General features: G+C 54.4%; 9 protein-coding genes across 9 annotated transcripts; 5 read left to right on the top strand and 4 right to left on the bottom strand.

Moving 5' to 3' along the window:
• The first annotated feature begins 332 nt into the window (after positions 1–332).
• CDEST_13225 (Putative phosphotyrosine protein phosphatase I) lies at positions 333–1,399 on the top strand. The gene is made up of 3 exons (XM_062929381.1): positions 333–550; positions 630–721; positions 828–1,399. The coding sequence occupies exons 1-3, from the start codon at positions 409–411 to the stop codon at positions 1,098–1,100; spliced, it is 507 nt and encodes a 168-aa protein (XP_062785432.1). The 5' UTR covers positions 333–408; the 3' UTR covers positions 1,101–1,399.
• A 1,832-nt stretch (positions 1,400–3,231) lies between these two features.
• On the top strand, positions 3,232–6,235 carry CDEST_13224 (Putative serine/threonine-protein kinase, active). The gene is made up of 6 exons (XM_062929380.1): positions 3,232–3,377; positions 3,791–4,020; positions 4,140–4,272; positions 4,391–4,457; positions 4,532–4,846; positions 4,917–6,235. The coding sequence occupies exons 2-6, from the start codon at positions 3,908–3,910 to the stop codon at positions 5,546–5,548; spliced, it is 1,260 nt and encodes a 419-aa protein (XP_062785431.1). The 5' UTR covers positions 3,232–3,377; positions 3,791–3,907; the 3' UTR covers positions 5,549–6,235.
• Position 6,236: 1 nt separating this feature from the next.
• CDEST_13223 (uncharacterized protein) lies at positions 6,237–8,626 on the bottom strand. The gene is made up of 2 exons (XM_062929379.1): positions 7,463–8,626; positions 6,237–7,384 (listed from the first exon to the last, which is right to left on the bottom strand). The coding sequence occupies exons 1-2, from the start codon at positions 7,584–7,586 to the stop codon at positions 6,741–6,743; spliced, it is 768 nt and encodes a 255-aa protein (XP_062785430.1). The 5' UTR covers positions 7,587–8,626; the 3' UTR covers positions 6,237–6,740.
• Positions 8,627–10,217: 1,591 nt separating this feature from the next.
• Positions 10,218–10,828, top strand: CDEST_13222 (uncharacterized protein; the record flags this gene model as incomplete). The annotated part of the gene is made up of 2 exons (XM_062929378.1): positions 10,218–10,644; positions 10,719–10,828. The coding sequence occupies 2 exons, from the start codon at positions 10,218–10,220 to the stop codon at positions 10,826–10,828; spliced, it is 537 nt and encodes a 178-aa protein (XP_062785429.1).
• A 2,265-nt stretch (positions 10,829–13,093) lies between these two features.
• On the bottom strand, positions 13,094–14,169 carry CDEST_13221 (Putative peptidase M43, pregnancy-associated plasma-A; the record flags this gene model as incomplete). The annotated part of the gene is made up of 3 exons (XM_062929377.1): positions 13,852–14,169; positions 13,271–13,788; positions 13,094–13,178 (listed from the first exon to the last, which is right to left on the bottom strand). The coding sequence occupies exons 1-3, from the start codon at positions 14,065–14,067 to the stop codon at positions 13,094–13,096; spliced, it is 819 nt and encodes a 272-aa protein (XP_062785428.1). The 5' UTR covers positions 14,068–14,169.
• A 529-nt stretch (positions 14,170–14,698) lies between these two features.
• Positions 14,699–15,711, bottom strand: CDEST_13220 (Putative GNAT domain, acyl-CoA N-acyltransferase). The gene has a single exon (XM_062929376.1). It carries the CDS (start codon positions 15,604–15,606, stop codon positions 14,830–14,832), a length of 777 nt encoding a protein of 258 aa, XP_062785427.1. The 5' UTR covers positions 15,607–15,711; the 3' UTR covers positions 14,699–14,829.
• A 1,645-nt stretch (positions 15,712–17,356) lies between these two features.
• On the top strand, positions 17,357–18,490 carry CDEST_13219 (uncharacterized protein; the record flags this gene model as incomplete). The annotated part of the gene is made up of 1 exon (XM_062929375.1): positions 17,357–18,490. The coding sequence occupies one exon, from the start codon at positions 17,357–17,359 to the stop codon at positions 18,488–18,490; it is 1,134 nt and encodes a 377-aa protein (XP_062785426.1).
• Positions 18,491–19,475: 985 nt separating this feature from the next.
• On the top strand, positions 19,476–21,006 carry CDEST_13218 (Putative NADH:flavin oxidoreductase/NADH oxidase, aldolase-type TIM barrel, oxidoreductase Oye; the record flags this gene model as incomplete). Its single annotated transcript, XM_062929374.1, has 5 exons — positions 19,476–19,688; positions 19,781–19,834; positions 19,960–20,022; positions 20,082–20,300; positions 20,353–21,006. 5 exons carry the CDS (start codon positions 19,476–19,478, stop codon positions 21,004–21,006), a joined length of 1,203 nt encoding a protein of 400 aa, XP_062785425.1.
• Positions 21,007–21,334: 328 nt separating this feature from the next.
• On the bottom strand, positions 21,335–22,036 carry CDEST_13217 (Putative NTF2-like domain superfamily, SnoaL-like domain-containing protein). The gene has a single exon (XM_062929373.1). It carries the CDS (start codon positions 21,977–21,979, stop codon positions 21,476–21,478), a length of 504 nt encoding a protein of 167 aa, XP_062785424.1. The 5' UTR covers positions 21,980–22,036; the 3' UTR covers positions 21,335–21,475.
• Between the last annotated feature and the right edge of the window lie 1,215 nt (positions 22,037–23,251).

The raw sequence follows: 23,251 nt of genomic DNA, 5'->3' as shown, positions 1-23,251 counted from the left end.
CAAATTAAATCTCCGTGCTGTATCTGTATCCGTTCACCATTAATCAGAAGAATGGCACAGAAGGCGTGGGAAGCGGAGTGTTGGGAGTGGTAGACCAGATCGAAGCGCCAGAAGGTGCAAGTGAGGCGGTCGACCCTGCTGGTGACGACAGGGGAGGGAAGAGGGGAGCCCACCTACAGTACATACAGTGTCGTGACAAACAGATCTCACGGTGCACCACTGCCCCTCCATCCACCACTCATCCCACCTATCGACCTGCCTAGGTACCTTACCCAGGTACCTTATCCAGATATTAGCGGCACCGCGGGGCATTCGGTCCTGAACAAAGTCAGCTCCGGCAACGCGACAAGAACTCTCTTTCTCCTACCCAACCAACCCTCAGCACTGCCGAAGAAGAAGAAGAAAAACATGACGGAACAACCGGTGTCAGTCCTCTTCGTCTGCCTCGGCAACATCTGCCGCTCGACCATGGCCGAGGGCGTGTTCCGCAACATTGCGCAGAAGCCGCCGTACAAGGGCCTCATCAGCAAGGTGGACTCCTGCGGTACAGGTACGCCGCGGATACGTCATGGAATAAACCCTCACGATTTGTCGCGCACTCGCTGACACGAGAATGACGGCACCAACAGCGGCCTACCACGTTGGCGATCCCCCAGACTCTCGCACGATGGCGACTCTCGAAGACCACGGTATCACGGACTATTACCATGCCGGTCGCAAGGTACGGACCCCTCGGCCCCCCTTCCCCCGGGCCTACAGACACATCCGCCGACGAGCCATCCGACGGTACCTTGAGCAGCTAACGCGAGTTTCTTCCCAACGAGCAGGTGTCGCCATCCGATTTTAATAAATTCGACTACATCTTCGCCATGGACCGATCGAACCTGCGCGACCTTCAGAACCTCCAGCAGCGCGGCAACCCGGACTCCAAGGCCAAGGTAATGCTGTTTGGCGAGTTCTCGGGAGGCCGGAGGCCAGAGGTCGTGGACGACCCGTACTACGGCGGCGACGAGGGCTTTTCCAAGGCCTACGAGCAATGCACGCGATTTTCCGGCAACTTTTTAAAGCATGTCTTCCCTAACATCGACCCCAAGGCGTAAGGAACGGGCAGTTGACCGCAGGGGAAAGGGCGAGAGAGGGGGGGGGGGGGGCAGACGGGCTGGAGGGGAGAGGCGATCGGATGGCGCCGAGCTGTAAAATGCAATTGAAAGGCGACAGCAATTGCAGCGGGGATTCGATCCGATGTTGGAAAGAAGACGAAAAGTTTTTGTCGCCGGTGATGATCACGCCCATATCACGGCATCGGGACGGGGCAGGGGAGGGGGTCCGGAGAGGTATGGGGCGGGACGATCTGACAAATGGGACAGAGTCAGCCGCATTGGTGAAATGAAAATTGCCGCATCCAGAGATGTACAGGCAGGCATTGGGAGAGAGGGAGGGGGGGTTTAGGGGGGCATATCAGCGTGTCTTGTTTGTTTCCACAGTTGCGAGTTGCATATAGAAGATAGTAATTCTCACGCAGTTCAGTCCCATCACCGGCCAATACAGAGTGCAGGAGCGAGGAGCGAGGACGACTGGCGACAAGAGTCAAAATGGAGCCCGGGGCGCCGTTGAAGATGGCCCAAGGTGGACTTGTGCCTAAGCGAGATGGACTCGGGACGATGCTAGCGCTTTCGTGCAGCCGTGACGACTTGGCTACTTGGCGTCACAGAAGACTTGGAACGGGTGGTCGGCCAGGAGATGGATGGCAGTAGGGATAGGAAGAGAGGGAAGAGGATGAGGAGAAGAGGAGGAGGAGAAGAAGAAGGAGGAGGTCGTTCAGCCTTACGGCCACATGGGAGAGGAATGGATCCTAAGCAGGTCGCGGTGGTGGCCGTGATGGCATGGCCTAGCGTTGTCAGCGCAGCGACGGCTTACGCCGAGCTGGACCACCGACAGACTACGACCAGAAGGAGGAGCGCTCCGTGCTGACTGTAGATTCCTTCGGGGGCCATGGTTTCGGCCCCGATCTACCAGAGCATCAGATGCTGACGTGGTATGTTGCTTGCTTTGGATACAAACCTACACCTACCTACCTACCTACCTACCTAGATGCCTAGGTGCCTACCTAGGTAGATACAGATAAGTACGTACAGTGTAGGCCACCTAATTATTTCTGCGCTGACGGATACAATCCTCGAGTGAGGTGCGGCTGAAGCGGCCTGCAGCAAGGTTTGGACGGCGCCCGTGGCTCCCTTGCTTCTGACAAGATCCATAGTCGGGCTGCTGATTGAGTTGAGACCCGGCTCAGCTTGATGATGCTGTGTAGATTTCTGGGAGCATGTCTCTCTGGTCACTCGGGTGAGGCCGAGCTTGCAGATTCGCGTTCTGTTCCAGAGACAGGAGTAAAATAAGAGCCCCCGCCGGTCGGGGGCCTTGCGACGAGGGGAGAGATTGCCGTCTCTGTATCCCAAACCTTCCGCGGTCCTTCCCTCCCCCTACCTCTCTGAGAAGTGCCCCCTTGGTGGAATGAGTGAATGAAAGAATGGATTGTCGCGCGGTTGCAGAGCTGCAGTTCCAGTCACGGACTCGCGATGCCCAGCGACTGCTACTGGCCACCCCGAGATACATGGGGGCCTCGCCCGGGACGCGCCAATCATGGGCCTCAACAAGCTCCTTGTTAGCAAATCAAGTGCGGGACCTTAGGTGTGAGGTGTGGATCGTTTCCGCCAAGTCGCTTCCGGCCTAACGTCAGCAAGCATGTACCACCTACCTCGTACCTTGGGAGCAGCAGGATGCATCTGAAGCCGCAACCTGGAGACAGCTAGCTACTGCATCTATCTCCAGCGCTGTGACATGATCAGAAACGACCGAGAACAACTTGTCTATCCATCTATGATCTTGGATCCCTATGAATGACCAAGTACCTACGGTCGGACTTGAAGATGCAAGGTAACGGCAACAAGACGCTCGCTCCCAAATCAATCCGAGGAACCAGCAACAAGCACATCGTATCGTATCCCGTCAAAGTGGCCCAGTCCCATTCCCATTGCCGGGTCTCGTCCAATCCAAACGACAAAGTCCACTTGAATGAAAGTGTGACAGGACAGCTTGCCCCCCTCCCCGCCCTTTCTCCTTTCCCGTTGCGGTCCAGTCCCCTGATGCTGCCCGCCCCTCCCCCCTCGGCTCGTGCCTTTGACCTTGACCGCGACCTGCCTGTCCCGTCGCTATTACCTTCCTCGATTCACCATCCATCCATCCATCCATCCCAGGTACACCACCAACCCGGCCTTGAACTGAACCTTTAAGCCCGGCCGTCCCATGCCGCCGCCGCCATCCCATTCCCCCATTTGAATTTCTTACACCCCTCCCCCCCGTTGTCCTTGTCCTGTCCTAAGGTATCCTTTCCTCGTCTCCTATCGTACAATATCTATCTGTCTCTTTCTCCCTCTCGCTGCCATTTTCCTGTCTTCCTAAGTTCCTCCCCCTTCACATCCAACCCCTCGCAAGCAAGCAAACAGGCAAGTCAGCAGGCATAACCGCAGGACAAAGACGAGAATTGCTCCGGCGACACTGCATTGTCATCCGTCGTCTTCGACCGGCCATACCTATAACACCTAGCCGCATCCTCCCCCCTTGTCGGTCTGGCTGTCTGACCGTCCGACTGTCTATCTGTCTCGACGAGCCATTCCTTTTTTTTTCCCTTTTATTTTTGCGTTAAGCCTCGCTACCCTATCTGTTCCGCAATTGTCGCATCGCATCGCATTCCTTGCTCACTTCCCCACCTTTGCCTCGATTGACTCGCGAAAAGATACCCCTCGATTTCTCGACATCTTCGACACGGCAACATTCAAAGCACCGGAGAAAACCCATAGCACAGCGTTCCTACCGACGGCAAACCCGCCCAACAAGAAAACACCTCGCAACCATGGCCGATTTGCAGGGACGCAAGGTCTTCAAGGTCTTCAACCAGGACTTCATCGTCGACGAGAGATACACCGTCACCAAGGAGCTCGGCCAGGGAGCTTATGGCATTGTATGGTGCGTGCGACCTTTCCTTACCTCCTCATCCCGTTAGCCCACCAACGCTGCTGCTACTATTGCCGCTGCTACCCCGCCATTTCCGCCCAGAAAACTAATGACTGCTCCCCCATTTGCAGCGCCGCCGTGAACAACCAGACTCAGGAGGGCGTTGCCATCAAGAAGGTCACAAATGTTTTCAGCAAGAAGATCCTCGCCAAGCGCGCATTGCGCGAGATCAAGCTGCTCCAGCACTTCAGGGGACATCGCAACGTGAGTCCCTGTGCCATCTGCCCACCCAACCCGAAGCTGTCCCAACAACCCCGCGCGGCGCCACCCCCTCGCCTGCACGAAACGCCATCGACAGAATGCTGACAGCCTGCCACAATAGATTACCTGCCTGTATGATATGGACATTCCCCGACCCGATAACTTCAACGAGACCTACCTCTACGAAGGTACGCACGTCGCCGTCATTGCACGCCCCGTGTGCAACCCGAGCTGGTTTGCTAACCCGTCTTGTGTGCTCTAGAGCTGATGGAATGCGACCTGGCGGCCATCATCCGATCCGGCCAGCCCTTGACCGACGCCCACTTCCAGTCCTTCATCTACCAGATCCTCTGCGGTCTCAAGTACATCCACTCCGCCAACGTCCTGCACCGCGACCTGAAGCCCGGTAACTTGCTCGTCAATGCCGACTGCGAACTCAAGATTTGCGATTTTGGTCTGGCACGTGGTTTCTCCGTCGACCCCGAAGAGAATGCCGGTTACATGACGGAGTACGTCGCCACCAGATGGTACCGTGCCCCCGAGATCATGTTGAGCTTCCAAAGCTACACCAAAGCTAGTACGTCGTCCTGGTGCAAAGCGCCGTGAATTATCTATGTTTGCATGGGGTGGCTAACGGTATACTGTAGTTGACGTTTGGTCGGTTGGCTGCATTTTGGCCGAGCTACTCGGGGGTCGCCCTTTCTTCAAAGGCCGTGACTATGTCGACCAGCTGAACCAGATTCTGCACATTCTTGGAACCCCCAACGAGGAGACTCTCTCTCGCATCGGCTCGCCCCGTGCCCAGGAATACGTCCGCAACTTGCCTTTTATGCCCAAGAAGCCTTTCCCCAGCTTGTTCCCCCAGGCCAACCCTGACGCCCTCGACCTCCTCGACCGCATGCTGGCCTTCGACCCCTCGAGTCGTATCAGCGTCGAGCAGGCCCTCGAACACCCCTATCTTCACATCTGGCACGACGCGTCCGACGAGCCCGACTGCCCCACGACCTTCAACTTCGACTTTGAAGTTGTCGAGGACGTCGGCGAGATGCGCAAGATGATTTTGGACGAGGTCTACCGCTTCCGCCAGTTGGTCCGCACCGTCCCCGGAGCTACCCAGGCTGGCGGGCAGGCCGCTGGCCAGCAGGGCGGTGCTAGCCAGGTTCCTATCCCATCAGGAAACCCTGGGTGGACTTCCTCGGACCCCAGACCGCAGGAGTACGCTGGCCAGGGAGGTGGCTTGGAGGCCGACCTTGCCGGTGGCCTCGATCACAGGAGATAGAGATGCTGCACTCCTCGTGCACAGGTGCGCGCCCGCTTGGCATATAAAGGAAGAGCAAACTCGGGTGTTGGCTTTTGTAAACTGGCGGGCAGGTTCAAGGCTTTTGGATATGATGCCACGTGGAGGAGCTATGGCATTTGAATATGGAAAGCTGGAGTCGCTTGCAGGCATTGTTATGGACGGCGACTCCTCAGTTGCGAGGGAGAAGAAGATCAAGAAGCAGAAGAAGAGAAGGACAGGAACAAGATTATTGGAAATGAGATCGCCCGAAGAGGTTAAAGAACACGACAAAGATGAAAAGAAGTCTCCAAATTTACCTAATTCCCTATCATGTCCGCAGCGCGCGCTCTTGAATGGCACATCACCAGGTGGCGCTTGGCAAGCTTGGATATGGCGATTGATGCGGCCAAGGTTGCTTTAGGCCGTCTCTGTACCGGTGATAGAGGTGGCCGACAAGGCGGCTATGCAAGTTTCAGTTGAGAAAGACGATGGTTTCTTTCTTCCTTTCTTTCCGATTATCTTGCCTTCTCGGCTGATTCTGCTCTATGCGGACACGAATCCAAGTCAGTCTCGTGGCCAAGACATGATCGGAGAGGACTGCCATTATACGTGTCTACGGCGCAACAACAACGTCAGGCAATCTTCGCCCCAGGCATGTTTCCTCGTGGAGTTGCTTGCTCTATCCTCGGGGCTGGAACATGTTCACAGCGAACATTGTACACGGGAGGAGGGAGGACACAACTCGCGGTGATGAACAAACCCAACTTTCTTTTCGCCGACTCCACGGCATATGTACCGTTGAAAGTAGAAAGAGTGAGAAAAAAACGCCCAGTAAATACATGTGGGAAAAAACGGGTAGGGGAGAGAGGGGAGGGAGATCGCCATCTCCTCATCTACGTCTCAAGACGGTACGATGCGCCGACCCAACCTCCGTATTACATCTCCCATCGACCCGTCTGATGCGCGCCCGGGGTATATCCAAAGTCTTGTGAAAGAGTGGTATGAAAGGAAGCTGATTGAAATGAAATGCCTTGACGAAATAAGAGTCCGCCCACCCTTGCCACATGCGCCACTAACTGACTGACTACTACCATCTAACTCCGTTTGAAACCCGATTTATTTTGAGCGCCAAAGAAAGGAGAACGCTCTCCCAAACAGGAGAGACTGAAGGGACGGACGGTATGATTCTCACTCAGGCGCTGGGGCCGAAGAACCAGTAGTAGGCCGCGTAGGGCACGCTGTCGGTGGCGCCGACGGTGGTGCACTGGTGAGCGACGCCGCCGGCAGTGACGACGCGGTAAACGGCGGTGACGCCCCTGCTGGCGCCCTTGTCGCCCAGCAGAAGCCAGTCGACGGCGCCCGTCTTCTCAGGGCCGACGTCGGCGGCCGAGGGGGCCTTTGTGCCGTTGAGCTTGCCGCCCTTGAAGAGGTCCGCGCCGACCTCGAAGGTGGGCACGCTGGCGGAGTCGAAGAAGTGGACGCCGATCTGCTTGAGGGGCGCGATGCTCGGGAGGGCGAGGTCTGCTGGGGCGGGGAAGGGGCAGGAGGCGGAGGCGCCGAAGCGGGTAGTGCCGTCAGAGACGAGGGGCAGCGGGGAGCCCCAGAGGGCATTGGTGGTGAGGCCGTTGAAGAGCTCGACGGAGGGGAGGGATCCGGCGCCGGCGTTCGGGTAGAGGGGCGCGGCGTCGTAGAGGGCGGCGAGGGCACCGGTGGCGGTGGCGGCAAGGGTCGTCGCGCCGGTGGCGTTCGTCGTGGCGCAGGTGTAGTTTTGGATGCCGTGGCCGAGGGCGAGGTGCTTTAGGACGAGGCCCGCCGCGACTGGGGGAAGCTCGACACCTTTTGCGGTGGAATTGTGTTAGCCATGGGCTTCATCGAGAGAGCATGTGCCGTGTAAGTCGATGGGATACTACTCACCATTGCCGTTGACGGGGAGGATCGGGGTAGGTTTGGAGCTGCAGCCGGAGCCGGCCTGTCTCCTTGCGGGGGCGGCCGAGACGAGAGCCAGGGAGGCCAGTAAGAGGAAGGTCTTGGCGAGCATGTTGGGCTGTTTGTGGTGGTGATCGACTTGGTTCTGGCGGGGTGTCGGATGGGAGAGCAACGACGCGGAACGGGGAGGTAATGTAGATATATGCAATAGCGATAGCAACCAAGCGGCAGGTAGGGAGGTACGCAAGGAAGAGACCCAAAGAGGAATCCTTGATCTAAGAAAAGATTGACCACGAGGAGATAGGCAGGTAGCGACTAGAAGGGAGTAATGCGGCGGGCCGTGTTGGAAGCGGCCGTCTTGGGGGCTGGGTGTGTGGGTAATTCGAGCTGAATATAGATAGGTACGGCGCTTACACGCGCTGCTACGACGGGGGTGGAGAAGACGGGCTTAGGCTTTTGGTTTTGTTCTTTTTGGACCGAGACAGAAAGCGAGGCTAATGCGGGCGGGAGATGGAAGAGTAATATAAACACACACAAAGAGGTGTGGGAGATATCCCTTGGTAGCAGTGTGTTCGGAAGACTGATGAGAAATAAACAGGCAAAAGGGCCGAGTCGAGGAGTCCGAAGACGAGGCGTTGAAGAGACGGAGAAGGTTTGTGTTGTGAGACGGGCCGGGAGAGAAGACATGGGACGGAGCTGGAGGATAGACTTTATAACGAGTCTGATGATGGCGAGCGAGAGAAAGAGAGAGAGACCAGGGCTTCAGCTAGGAGACAGATGGAAGCGACCTCCCACCACCCACCCCCATCTATCCATATCCGAACGAGGCGCATTCTGTTCGGGTCTGACAAGGCACGTTTCCTTTCCAGAACGCAAGGCGGCGCAGGGGTCAGGAAGAGGGTCTCCGTGATGGCATCCAAGGACAAAATGTATGTATCATCGCGGGGAGAATTGGGTGCGTAGCCCCGGTCCATGCTAGGAGTACATGTTTCTTATGTCTTGAAGGGAGGGAGGGTTACCTTGCCATTGTCGTCCAGCATTAGGTAGCTTGGACCCCTCAAGGCGAGGCAGGGGAACGAACGTCTTTGGGGCCGTGGGACTGGGATGGGTGTCTTTTGCTTCTCAGGAAGATGGGGAGGAAAAGAAAAAAAGGTTGTCTCTCCTGGTTGGACACGAGACGAAGAAGGAGACGAAGAAGGGTGTGGAGGCTTGCGAGGCCAGACGAGGAAACGGCAGGTCCAAAAAGACAGTGCGGTACGTACCCGAGAAACCCTGCCTCTGCTCTGCGGGGATGCCTGGTGCAATGCGCGGTCTAGGTCTCAAGGCAGCCACTACGGGGGACGGCAAGAACGCTGCTGGAAGAGGGGTGGGGCCGTCAGTGGCTGGGAGGGGCCTGTTTGCCGGCCACTGTCGTCTTCTGTCGTCCTCTGCAACGCCATGGTCACTTTTCACAATGATCCTCCGAACCGTAGTTGTTCTCATCCTTCTCTTCGGTCAGTCGTACTCATCCGTTACTTACTCAACTAACCACCGCAAAGCTAGGCTTCGTACACGGCCGCGGATGCTACGCGCCCTGCACGGCGAGCATGGCGAGTGTCCTACCCGTCTTACTGCATACTCATAGTAGGTAGTTGTGGAATCAAAGAAAGGCCCAGAAGCACACAACTCCGGAGAATGGTCACCACAGCAGACCATACTCATATGTCTATCTGTCAATACAGATACCATCCTGCCACACAGCCACAGGTCAGAACTTACCAAGCCCACGGCATTCTCATCTTCCGGACAGGCCCCCGCCGAGTCTCGATGATTGACCCTGGCGAGGCGAAGCACCAGCTTTGTCCGCGAAGAATGATGAGCGACGCCGTCTGCTCTTGTCAGCGCCAAGCCTTGCCGAAGCTATGCTCTACTGCTTATTAGGGAACTGTGGCGTCTACCGAGTCGCTGACAACGAATCTGGGACTTTCTTGGGACTTTCTTGGGACGTTGAAAGCGCGCGGATCCCCAGAGCCAAGAGTCTTGGTCGTCTCTGACTCCATTTCTTGGCCCCAAGATCCTATGGGCTTTGGACGAGCATTCGGCCGCCCAAGATAGCCGACACGGTGCCCCTTCGGGTTGGGATGGCCGCCAAGGGAGCTTTAGGATTCACGTCTTGGTCCATCTTGGGTCGGCAAAGCATTTCATTTCCTTTCTGCAACCCACCAGTTTCCAGATGCACATTGCCAATGTGGCTTGCTTGTGCCAGTCAAGGTCGCGTCCGACATGGACACTATTGGAGCTTCGCGGAAGGGCGCGGCTAAGCTAGCAATCCAAAACCCTCACAACGACTCCATCTTCGTGCGTCTATTCATTCCTCGCCACTAGTCCGCATTCAAGCCTCGATGACTGGCTGACGGGGCGCTGTGGGGTCGGCTGCCATGCATGCATGCATGCCTTTGCTAAGCAAGACACTCGACTCACAGAAAAAAGCACGGCTGCTCGGGGAGCCGAGATCTCTGGATCCATCTGCGCGCTGACTGGCTTAACAAGCGGCTGCTAATAGCTTGGACGGCTGTGTCTTTATTTGGAGAACACCTAGCAGTGATCGAGAGATCCCAAATACCCTCCAATGCAGGGACGCGGATGACGGGAGGGCACCCATCCGTGTGGCTGGTCATGACCGTCATGCAGACGTTCTTTTGGCCGTCAGATATTGACTTTTACCCTGGAGAACTGGCCGTCGTTCACTACACGACAGCTCCCGATGCAGCTGGCCGTTTCAACCGTTTGCCGTCTCCTCGGCGTTTTTCACCCTGCATCCAGCATACGTTTTCTTGCAGCCGACGCACTGTCCCACGGAAACAGTGGCGGACAGGACCGGCCATTGACTGCTCCACTGATCCCCAGAGCCGTCACATCGCAACCGCACTCTAATTCAGACGCGACTGGAACTTGCCTTCTCCTGAGGACTGGCAAGCAATCTGGGCTCGACCTCCTCTCTCGAGAAAGGCAGCCCAAAATCAAGAGCATGAAACCTCGCGAACATTGCACGATGTTTGGAGATCTGCAATACCACACCAGTGACAGGTCTGATGCTACTGCCTTTGCTGGACCATGGCGTTTGAGGTCCGGCAAAAGTCTTCAGGGGCAACGCCAGTTTGGCAAACTTGCATTTACCCTGCTCTTGACCTGTACGTCGTCGGCTTGTCTTCAATGAATCCTTGCCCACGACTCGGTGAGTTCTCAGGACTGAAATCGCCGACAGGGCACATCAAGCTCCATACCATAAGCTTTATCCTTTCGTTCGGGTCTAAACCCTACGTGCCTCCGGCTTCACGTCAGGGAAGGGCTGAGCAGCAACAAAGACCCGGTTAAAGGGAACCGTGGGAGATCGCAACTCGCCTGTTCGCTCCACTCAGCTCCCATTTCAATCTCAATACTCAACCTGGAGCAAGTGCATTGGTCTGGATAGTGGTAAGTCACGAACAGACACGGCCGGAAACCTAGCTTGCCAATCCAATCCCAGCCCTTTAGCCGATCGGGAACCGTCAACATGGGATGATGATCTCGTGTGTTGGAAAACGTCTCAGACATTCCGCGCCGCCCGCAACTCGACTGATCTGGCAAGAGATCTGGCAACACTAGTCAGAAATACCAAAGTCAATTCGAACTGACCGACTCGTTGCGGGCGATGCCGTGAAGACCACGATAAGGGGAACTCGTTATTCGAGAGTTTCCAAGCGAGGGGAAACTTCGCCGTTTCAAACGGCCGCTAAACCTGTAGCCTGACGTTTCAGAGTAGGCTGCACTGCATCCTCTCCGAATCCCTTCGTTCTTGATTTTCAAGTTTCAATCCACCCAAGGATTCCTGGCCCACCGGGCAATCCAACAATCCACACAAAACGGAGCATCCTACTTCCTCGCGAAGCCCTATTTCGGAGTTCATCCAGACTTTCCTCCTTAGCGACGATCAAACCGGTTACCTATCGTTGATGAGATGACCACCACCCACTCCCGAGCATTTTCAGCGACAAGGCTACAATTTGCAATGGCTCCCTGCGACTCTGTTGCCCTCTTAGCGTTCGACGACGGTTTTTCAATCGATTTTCTACCTAGGCCAGGATCATATATCGCCCCGAAACCGAGGTACCTCCGAAGGACGCGCTACGTGCAGCGCAGACCCTGAGAGTTGCCATGAACCACTGCATACTGACTTTCCAACCCATAGCAGTCTTCAAGGCACCGGAATGGCAAAAGGCCTTCTCGTATGTATAGCTCGGCCTTCTCCCGACATATCGACATACCGCGACCTCGTTGGGGTTGTCTTAAAGTTGACTAGCTTCAAATTGAGGGGTTCGCAAACGTAGGAAAGCAGCCATCACACGATCCCAGGCTCCCAACCCCCTCTCCGCAGACTCTCGTTAGACCGCAACGTCTTGTTACACAGACAAGGTCGACCGACTCGAGCAGCACGCAGATGAGCTAAAGCACGGCCTGCCGTAGTCCATCTGCACCTAATCTACTCTTATCATTTCCGGTCGATGCTCAATGGCCGTGGTAGTGGAGCGCGTGGCCACACGGCGTTCGTCCGACCAATGGCATCCACCGTCGGTTAAGAGGGCGGGCGGGCGCTTAACTCGCATGCCAACGTTGGACTGCCTGCTGCAGTCAGGCAGACATCACAACAGCGTTCCACCAACATTTGGCTTTATTGACACCGTGTCCAGCCGCGATCTGCCGACGAGGTTGCTCTCGTTGCGCTAGTTGCTTGCTTTCATGCCCCTCTGCTCCTTCGGCCACTTGGCTGCTTGGCCACGAGGAGGGAGGGCGGCGTGAAGTGCGCTTATCGCCTGTGAGTTTGCGGTGAGGCGTGATGCTGGAAGTGGTGACGTTGCTTGTTGGCGCTAATGGCGCGGATATTCTGTGTGTTTGCCGATGAGAACGGATTGTTGGAAGGTCGAAGGAATTGCAGCTGCAAGCGTCCCTTGTCAAATTGCTTTCCCACTTCTCACATGATGGATTTTGTCTGCACTGATGAGGCGTGTTGGCAAACATGCTCGGCTAAGGCGGTTGTTGGCGCGCTGCTGGCCTGGTTCAAGATACGTTGGGACTGACTGCCTGCCTGCGTGCCGTGGCGCGGGTCTTTGAGGCTGTCTAGCTGGCCACGAGGCAGTCTTTTCCCGTATAGGCATCTCTGACGACAGGTTTGGAGTCATGGTCTGCCTCGAAAGGGGAAATTAAATGGTGTTGGTCGCCTACTAGGATATTTGAGAGGCAGGATCTTCCTCTTCCCAGTGTTGACAGCATCCAATGGGCGCAGCGTTCGGGCCACCATCTCAGCGATGCGTGTAAGCCGGGACCCGCTCAAAGTCCGGCGACGTTTGCTGAGAACACCCCGCGATCGTTAAATTTAGTCCCAGTTTCAGCAGTCATCAGTGTTGGTGGAACCAAACTCGGCCGTTGGAAGCGAAGCAGGATTGGATTGCCTGCTACCGCGTATGGAACTAAAAGCGTGCTCGACAGGGCGGGAGGATAACCGAGTTTACTCTCTATTGATGAGGGAAACACGCCATTTCCCATGCATTGCCCGGCGCATTCTACGAGTACTTTTGAGAGCTGTCACCTATGGGTCGTCTGTGGTCAGATAGCGCCACTCGCCCTGAACGCCGACCATTGTTCTTGCATCCGCCTGACCTGCCCCGGGGTGAACTCGTTCCAGCAATCGCTAAACAGGTTGAGTCAATCGTCCGTAGCGCATGCAACAAGGCTCTCGAAGGACGCGGGGGGGAGGGCAGGGAAGAAAAGGTGGATGCTTACTCTGCTTGGTAATTCATAAAGTTGTAAATGGGATCCACGCCCGGCAGGTCGGGGCAGGTGTCCTGGCCCACGGTGCAGTCCCACGAAGACGTCGCCTGCGCGGGCGTGTCGTCGACCTGGTCCCCGCCGTAGCAACCCCCGGTGAAGGTATGTGCCAGGCCGAACCAGTGCCCGACCTCGTGGACTGCCATGAGCCCGCGGTCGTTGCCCTCCCGCGAGTCGCCGCCAGGGACGGTGTTGACGTCCACCTGGCAGCCGTCGAGGACGAAGTCGCGGGAACCCGGGGACGCGGACGCGACGGGGTAGAAGCAGCGGCCGAGCGTCGGGTACAGCTCCTGGACGTACAGGTTGAGGGCGCCGTAGTCGCCGCGGCGGAGCGCGGTCTTCATGTTGACCTCCTCGGCGTGGTCGGACCAGGAGGCGTTCACGGTGCGCGTGATGCCGGCGAGGGTCATTGCGATGCCGTACCGGCCGAAGACGTCATGGAGGACCCGGAACTGCTCCTCGAGGACGGTTTCCTAGGTTGTGCTGATGGGTCAGTCGTTCCTATGATGGGGGCTGGGTGGAAGAGGGGTACTCACGCTCACGAGGCCGGTGTCGTTGGAGGCGATGGCGTGCACATACACGGGCACGGAGATGTTAGCCGCGATGAGACCGCTGCCGCTGCTCCTCGCCACCGACGCGGGCCGAGAGACCGAGGCAAGACCGTCGCCGGGCTCCGGGGTCCCGCAGAACGCAGCCGGCTGTTGCAGGGACGCCTGAGCGGCCGTTGCGGCAACGAGCAGAGAGAGAAGCATGACGAGTTTACGACTGCGCAGAAATGAGGACGGTTGTTGAACTCGAAAACAACGAGTGTGAGGGGCTCCCGAGAGAGTTGAACGCTGGAGCAAACGTTGAAGTTTTGTCACGAAGCTTGAGGAGTGTGAGAGAGATTGGCGCCCCCCTATGCCAAGGGCCTAATTGAAGGTCTCGTATTCTCGGGAGGTCCGGTGGACGCCGGACGGGGTTCAAGGGCACGTCATGACAAGGATGTCCCGTCAGGGAAGGTGGCGGAGAGGCGAGATGGAAAGCGATGCACATAGGATACTGATTAGATGCGATGAACAAGGCGCCTGATAACGTACGTGCTTGCTGCTATCGAGCAACTCCAGTTGCTGTCGACTTTTCCCCTGTAGCTAGGCGTTGGAGTTGCAATCGACGTTTCGCGGGTTTGACCCTCACACTGGATGATGGTCTTGGCGTCGAGTGATGAGAATGATACGGTGATGGAGTTACCTAGAGTGCGCGGCCGCATTAGCTGTAGTTCAAACACAACTGGTGGGCTAGTTGCGAAACACAACCGAGGCAATACCCGATTGAAAATTTATAAGGAAGACGTTGAGACATTGAGCATGCACAATCAACCAGGTAGGTAAGAGAGACTTTGCCGGCACAAGTTGGCTCTAAAGGGAGTTGAAGACTCTCCTACTGTCTCGCGCAACTACAACCAAGGTAACCTCACGACTTTGTAATGGCCCGCAGAAGCAGCATATCCGATATACCCATATCCAGAGGCCATCTTACACGGCAGTTCCATACTTTGGTCGGAACATGTATCTGAATGTGTACACTCCCCAACCTTGATTTCCGTCCTTTCCTCCCGGCGCCCATTCATCCAAGTCATAGCTGCTCCTGCCGACCTCCTCGAACCCAGCCTTCGCGTACAGCTTGTAGCTCGTGGGGGAGGCGTGGACCCAGCACGGAAGGTCTTGGGAGTCGGCCTCCTCGAGCCCGTGCCGAATCAGTCTGGTCGCGATTCCCTGCCGCTGGTAGCGCGGCTCCGTCGCCAACGCCTGTAGCACCATGTACCTTTTGCCGCGGAGGTGTTTGTCCTCCCAAGAAGTCATGTCTCTGTGCATGAGCCCGCCCAGCACCCGCGTGGGATCCCGAGGCGCGTTCTGATCCTGGTGCTTCCGCTCTGCCGGTGTGTCGGCCTCGACCTGGTCCTGGCGTCGTGCTGCGGTGGTGTCTGTTCTTGTTTCCGGTTCCGGATTCCGAGTAGGCGTGGACTTTTCTGGGTATCTGGTCTTGACGGTCCAACACGACCAGCCGACGACGTGTCCATCTGCGCTCACCGCTTTGGTGAGCTTGGCCTCGGGGTCGGACATCCAGAGCCGTATCGACTTGTCCATCAGCGCCTGGTGGGCGTTCGCGTCGCGGTTGAGAAGCATCAGGTTCGAGAACTGGTCCGTCTTGAAGGCTGCGCTGTGCAACTCCAAGAGAGCCAGTACATCGTCCGCCGTGATGGGGGAGAGCGAGACAGATAGAGGCGTATACTTGGCATCTTGACTGCTCATGTTGAGGAAGGAGGACAGCAGAGAACAGATTCCAGTAAAGAGGTACCAGAGGGGGTGGCTTGGTGCTTGGGTAAGAAAAGAGACGCGAAGCAGTGCCGTGTTGTAATGTTTTAATTTGATTGCAGCCTAAAACGCACCGTAGTCTGTAATGATAACGAAGCGGGGTAGTATTGTGCCGCAAACCGACGCCAGCTATTTGAGGCAGGTAAGGAGAGGTATCTGACATGGTATCGATCTCGTTCGTGTCATTTAGACAAAGCTATTTTCGCATAATAACCAGCCATTTGGGCTACCACCTAATAATTAACAGACATATTTGATATATCTAAGCACGAAAACAAACAGACTTTACTATGTAACCCAATTTTGAAAGATGGTCCAGTGTCCTTTCAATACTCTCGTCATTGGCTATACTAAACCCCCAATGACTTGTTAAGTTGAGTTACTGCGTCGATCATGTCTAGCGCGCAGCTTTGGAGCCGTACGTTGCCAGATCAAGGGGTGTCAGAACAAAAACTGTGGTTTTATGAAGTACCTAATACATAGCACATGTTCCTGACTTGATTTCTGAAACCTGAAAACTTGCGTGCTCAGCGGCAATGAACTTGGCACCTTGATAGGCCCAGGCATCCAACATACGTGCATTGAGACTTTCCCTGACTCCTAAGCTAGTCAGCGACAAGCAAAACACGACGGCTAGGTCTTCGCTGCTTGAGATTATACATGCCAGCATCTTATAGCCTTTGGATTCCATGTCTTTTAAGACACCAAGATGCGTTGTAAAAGTTGTCGATCGTCCTCCGAGAAGCAAGTTTCGTATTTTCGTACTTTCGTTTCCCGAAATGGAACAATGGAATAGCTAGTACTCTCTGCGAGGTCTTGTGCGACTGGGCAGATCGATCTTTCTTCCAACGCGGAGACTTTTTGTTTTTGTTTAGTGGTACCCATAGTTGAGGCTGCGGGGATCAAATGTCAAAGGAACAAGCAGTTTGCTTATTGAGGATACTCTGCTCTTTTCCCGGTATGAAAGAACGGCATGCCAAATAGATACGAATAAACTGGTAGTGTATGACCTTAAAGTTGTGGCACCATACTTACGGGACTGGCATCACTTTGGATAACCTAGTAGTTTAATAGTTGCTTTATGACTTGTGCACAGTGTCATTGGGCAGGGTGGGGATTGGCAGGGAGAACGGGATAAAGATGCCCAATATTGCTCTCCCTATGCTTATCATTCATACTCAGTGTAACGTGCCGCGTCTTTGCGATATTTCTTGGAAGCAGGCAATCGTCACAATTATTTTGCACAATTCAGCCCCTGGATTTTGGTAAAGCCGCATGCCGCCGTCAGTCAACGGATTCGACTTCTCCATAGAACGCTTGGCCATCTGTTGAATAAGGTGCGACAAAGGTGGTTCGGGTTTGCTGCATCAATTACATAGAAATAACAAGCGTCGAGAAGTCCATGGATTCAAAGTGGATAGGAGGGACTGTTTGACCCCATTACGTGGAAAACAGGTTCTTTGCAACAAGAAAGCTGCATACGCCCGCCCACCTCACCCAAACGGGTGGAAAATGGGCGCAACAATATAAAGCATGCGCTGTCCTACTACCAAACTCATCTTCTAAAATTTGTTCAACCCGCAGACGACAGCTCTGTTTTAATCTTCCAGGATGGGACTGGCTGTCCCACTCGCAAGATATTGCCGCAGCCTCTTCTTTCCTAATCAATCAATCAATGCAGGACACGATGTCGAAAGCAATCGGTTTTATGGCTAACCTTGCCGGCACGTTTTTGCCCTCTAATCTCGTCGTTCCAATCGGAATTCCCGACAAGCCTGTGGCAGAGACCTGGGTGACGGTTGTCGCCGGGGCTGGCGGCAAGAACCACGATGCCGGAGGGGATTTTCCATCCGTCATCGTTTGGGACGACGACGGGAACCTGATCGGAACCCGCTACAAGTATGAAGGTGACGGGGTCGAAGCAGGCACCGAAGCGACCTACAGGGTTTGGAACAACAAGAACGGCATCAAGATAGCCGACCCGCACTATGTGATGCTCAGCCACGACAACGACGCGACTTGCATCTCAATGATACAGGTGTCCAACGGCCGACTGACCGCGGCTTTCTACGGCGATACCGGTGCCTTGTGCGGCCAGGCATGGTATTACAGCCAGCGGACGCTCAACGGCCTCCACCTCAAGACAAAGTGCGTTTGGCTGGACGCGGACCAGTCTAGCGGCAACTTCAACGCCCGAGCCTTGAGTTTCCATACCAGAGACATGATACCCTCACACGACAAGCTGATGTTATACAACAGCTCGCCACGCTGGCTCTGCGAGAGCACGCCGCGGTTCTCATATTGGAAGAACCTCCTGCCGTTGGGCCAAATCGTCTTTTTCGACCCGCCCCTGAAATACAAGATGGACTCTCTCGAAAAAGGAAGGGAAGGCGTCAATGAGAACCCCGAGGACGCCATCGACAAAGTCCAATACGACAAGATGGTTTACAAAAAACAGGGCGAGTCTAAGAAAAAGCACTACTGGCGCAACACGCCCACACCGCAACGGCTGTCCAAGAGGCAAGGCTCCAACATGAACCCGGAGCACCTGGTCTTGACCGAGCTCCCGGGGCAAACGGCTCGGGAAGTCTGCGAAGACCCCCGCTCTGTCGGATACGACATCGTCTCGTTCGTGGACATGAAGTACTGCGATCTTTCGGAGAGGAGACTGTACGACCTTTGCAACGACGCCACTACAACCAACTGTTTCGATGCTAACAGTACGAGCTTTGTGGGGAATGACGCTCTCCTGCCGAGGGATAAGAACTCGGCCGCAGGCGGGCCCAAGAAGGCTTACAAGTCAAGGGATTTCTGGAAATAGCACTTTTGCACCATTTGTTGCTAGGAAATTCGAGACTGACAGCGAGCGACTCTCTGTTGTACAGATGATGGGGCAGGGCTGGTTAGTGGTATTATGTTGGTCGACTTTGGATTCAAGAACTGGACTATCTAAAGGCAGATTTCGTAATTGCAGACAAAGGAACTGGCTGACGTTAATGAAAGGAAAACAACCGCGAAATCTTATGTTTGCCTGTCAACACGTCGATAAATGAACATTCCCTTGACACATGCTAGTGTTAGACCGCACGAATCGTTTAGGAACTTTGTCGCGATGGTCTCACACAGTTAGAGTTAACTGAGGCGAATGGATGGCCTGGGCCCGGAATAGCAGTCCGGTCTTGCACTGGGCGGCCTTCGCTTTGTCCGCATGTCCGTGTACAAGGACTCCGAAAGTAAACCCCTTGTTTAGAGGAAACAAGCCATTCTCAACCCATCATCTCCAGATGTAAACGTATCCCTCCACAACAAACCCCAGTATCACTAATCATGCCTTTTACAAAACACCTAGATTAGTGAGCTTCCCGTTGAAATATTTCGTTGAAGTTCAAGATCACTAATCGTGTCCTTTGGGGAACAGGATTGCGGCTCACAGCCTGCCGAGGCATCCGCTATGATCGAGCTTTCGCAACATGCACAAATGTTGAGATGCCAATGCATTTGCAGACTCTTGCTTGTTCTCATTAGGTACTTGTGTGTGTATTCAACGGATCGACGAATTTGCGAGCCAAAAGCTGGGCTAGGAGGTGGAGAAATTTCCACTCAAGGCGTACGGGATCCTCAACAAATCGTTTGAAGCCGCGAATGTCCACCTTCGTAACGGTGTTAAAAGCGTTTAGTCTTCCATCATGAAGTTACAGAAGAGTGCAGATGAGCAATCATTACCCCCTCTGTCTAGAGCTTTTACAAATCACGACGCTTCAGCGACACGCCTCCAACAAATCGTACAGCACTTGCCATCCAGCATCATGGGTTCCACCTCAACTCCCCGCGAGAGCAGTAAGCTCTTCTCGCCTCTCCGTCTCGGAGAAATGAACCTCGAACATCGAGTCATTATGTCGCCGATGACGCGTCTGCGTTGTCTTGGTGGCTTTCCGACCCCGCTAGTTAAGGAGTATTATACTCAAAGAGCAACGAAGGGAGGGTTGCTTATCACTGAGGGTATGCATCCAAGTTTGATGGTACGTTTCTTCTACCTTCCTGAACGTGTAATCTTCCCGTAAAACATTGTTTAGTGATAGATGGAGAAGTTCGAAGGCTGACAGTGATTCAGGGCGGGGGCTACTACAACGCACCTGGCATGTTTGCGCCGGAACATGTGAGGGCTGTAAGTGCAGATTTCCCACCATTCTACCAACCTTTCTTTCCGAAAGAATTGTCTTCTGAAAGAACCCCCGGGGTCGTGTTACAGCTCGTCGATGTTTTCAGGGATCATTGCTAAATTTGCTGCAGTGGAAGAAGGTGACGGATGCTGTACATGCCAAGGGTGCTTTCATGGCCTGTCAGTTGTGGCATGTGAGTTCTCCTCCAGTGATTGTGTCAAGCTTTAGGTCCTCATTTAAAGCAACCATCAGGTCGGGCGCGCTGCAGTCTCGGTCTCGCTCGGCGGCCGCCAGCCATTGAGCTCTTCTGCAACAAACATTGGCTACTTCAACAGGAACACGCCTGGAGGCTACAAAGTACCCAACGAGACAGCCAAGCCGATGACATTGCAGGACATCAGGGACACCATTGATGACCATGTGCATGCTGCGAAATGCGCGATCGAAGCCGGGTTTGATTGTGTCGAAATCGTAGGTCATAGCACCCTCATGGAAAGCAAGACAAGAAGCTGATGAGTCGAAGGCGTCAGGAAATGGTTATCTGCTCGACCAATTCCTAAACAGCAACGTCAACTTGCGCACCGATGCCTACGGAGGCACCAAAGAGAACAGAGCTCGCTTCACGCTTGAGGTACTAGACGCAGTGATCGCTGCTATCGGGGCATCCAGGGTGTCGATCCGAATGAGCCCTTGGGGAACGGTTTGGGTGCCGCTGGATGCGGATCCGATAGCGAACTACCGTTATGTGCTGAGCGAAGTCGAGAAACGAGGCGTCGCGTACGTGTGCCTCACTCAGCCGCGAGCCGATCTGTTGCTTGAAGAGAAGACCAAGTGGGAAAACATGTACACGGCTATCAAGTTGGGGAAAGTGGCTGCTACGGTCGAGGATCTCCATCTCAAGCACTTCCAGGAGGTACTGAAGACGACACCAATCTTGGCGAACGGAAACTATGATGGCGAGAATTGCTTTGAGGAGGTGGAAAGGGATGAGATGGATGCAATTACGTTTGGCAGGTGGTTTATCAGTAACCCGGATCTTGTGGAGAAGCTGAGGCTGGGGAAGAGATTGACCAAGTGGAACCCGGCGACTGTTTATGCGAGTGCGGTTGTGGTTGAGAGTGAGGGTTATACGGATTATCCGTTTGGAGAAGTAGAGGACGAGGAGGCAGCGAAGTAAGAATTCGCTGTCTTTTGGATTGCTGCTTAGGAGAATCCAGACGGGAGCCGTCTCCAGTCTGCAAAGTAGGGGTATTTCAGTAGTTTAGTGTAGAAAGAGAGTTTTAACGTGCATCACACCCTTACTACAAAGACAGTGAGAGATGGCTAGCATTGTAACAAAACAGGCTCTGAAACTGATAGAGCAGACTGGACAAGCAACCTGTAAGGAGAGTTTGGCGCAATCCAAACGTTGTGCATAGACACTGCCAATCACTTGCCGAGACTTTGATTCCACCTTCTCTTTTCGGAAGTCAGACTACCACAGGGGCGCCGAGAGTTCGGACCCGGGGTTTCTCCACATTCTCTGATACTCCAGGGGATGCAAGGAGCCCTTAAGATAAGGCAAGAAAACTGTCATTGAGGAACGATGTAGTTTACGGCAAAATCCACATGTGTGTATTTGTTTTTCATCAACTGTCGAGCTTTACCTAGAACATTGCGATCGGGTTGGTGGCATTGGCTGGGCGTTGCTGCGCCACATCCCAGTGCTCCATGATGCAAGTACCGTCGAACCTGAACACATCCACGACCGCAAAAGGCTCGCCTCCCCCCGCCAAGTCCATGCGGTAGTGAATGTAAGCGGTGTTGTTCTCCAGGGCCGTGTGAATAATTGTGTTGTTGACCGAGCTCGGGGAGACGAAGGGCGCCAGGACGTTGAGCGTGTTCTGGCGGCCGGAGAGCGCGTTGGGGTTGTGCTGGATGTAATCCTCGGCGACGTGGTTGAGAAGGGCCTTCGTGGCGTTTCGTTCTTCGTAGAAAGCCTCCATGAACTCTCCGAGGATCGCCCTTTGCTCCTCGGGTGTGGCTGGACGCGGTGGGCAGTAGGGTGCCGAGGAAGTTGAAGTAGTACCCTCGCAAGATGGAGGATCAGCGGCGTTCGTCGCCCATGCCAAGGCATTTATGCTGAGAGCGAGGAATGAAAAAGCCCGCATCGTAGTCCCGGATTGTTGAGGAGAGAGTATGATGTACCGTTCAAGTCTGATGGCGAGTGAGTCAATGCCGGGCGTGGATCAAAAGCGACTTCAATCAGGGCAGTCTTATAGTCGAGACGGACATCAAGAGACAAGAGAACTCCGATAATAATAAATGTCAGATTTCTCTTCTCCCGAGAGATTGTCGGTTACACCTGATAGCAGTTCATCCAGAGTACGTAATGTGCCACAATGCTAAGAAAGTTTATTAATATGCATCCTTGCCCGGCACTAGCTGGGGAGGTAGATCTGAATATAAGGTCTTTTGTAATCATCACCAATTTGTTGGCCAATCCATTAGTCTCTAATGGCCTTCTTGAAGAACTAACTTCCCACGGGTGACGACGTAAAGCCCTCCCTAAACTCAGACTGTGATATCGGCCACTTTGGTGTCGCGTGGCGTGAATTTGGGATGTCGCAACTGATGGTATTTAGACTACATCATGGTTACGCAGTCTCAGTATGACCGTCGGTTGCGATATGCAAGATTTACCCCAGATCTTGCTTGACAATATGGAAGAAGAGGGGACCCTTGGTGGGAGGCTACAGTTGGTCGGCACGCTGCCGAGCCAGGCCTGTCGGCGGTGCGTGGCTTAGAGGGTTTCGGAAGTGGAGACGGTGACGGACGGTTCCTTGTTCTTGGGTTGATGCGTTCCGAGTCGACTTACTAATGGCACAGACATTTCGAACCGACAAAGTGACGAAGGACTCTGGAAGCAAATTGCTGCCGTGATAGATCACAGACGGCAGGGTTCCAAGAACCAAGCGTTCCGAGAGATATATGCAATTAGCCACTATGTCTGATACTTGATGCTAAGGTACATTCCAACCCTTTTTGTCTCGCGGATGATGCGATGCATCGCCCTACTTGGTAAAACAATATGAGATATCCATGCCATTGAAAAGCTAAGCCATCCAGTACTTCGATAGTGGGAATCTTGAGAGGTGCATGCAAGCAACACTCACACTTTGTATCCGCAAGGCACGCGTGAGCAGGTACCTGTGGGCAGATGACCATCTTGCAAACTCTGAATCGTTCCGAGACAGATGCTTGTATCCGTGGGACACTTTCAATACGTGGCGTTCTTTTGTTTGCTTCTGTAGAAATGTTGCATCGGCGGAGTTGGCCTTCTTGTTTATAGTGTTGGTTGTCTACGGCTAAGTTCGATGTCGTTACAACCGTTGCCAATGGCTTTGAGTAATAGTCGTTGTACCATTTTGTCGGAAACAAAC

The sequence above is a fragment of the Colletotrichum destructivum genome, chromosome 9 (genome assembly GCF_034447905.1).
Source record: "Colletotrichum destructivum chromosome 9, complete sequence".
In the NCBI taxonomy this organism is placed as follows: Eukaryota; Fungi; Ascomycota; class Sordariomycetes; order Glomerellales; family Glomerellaceae; genus Colletotrichum; species Colletotrichum destructivum.
The sequence above is the reverse complement of the archived record's forward strand: the minus strand, read 5'-3'. Positions and strand labels throughout refer to the sequence as shown.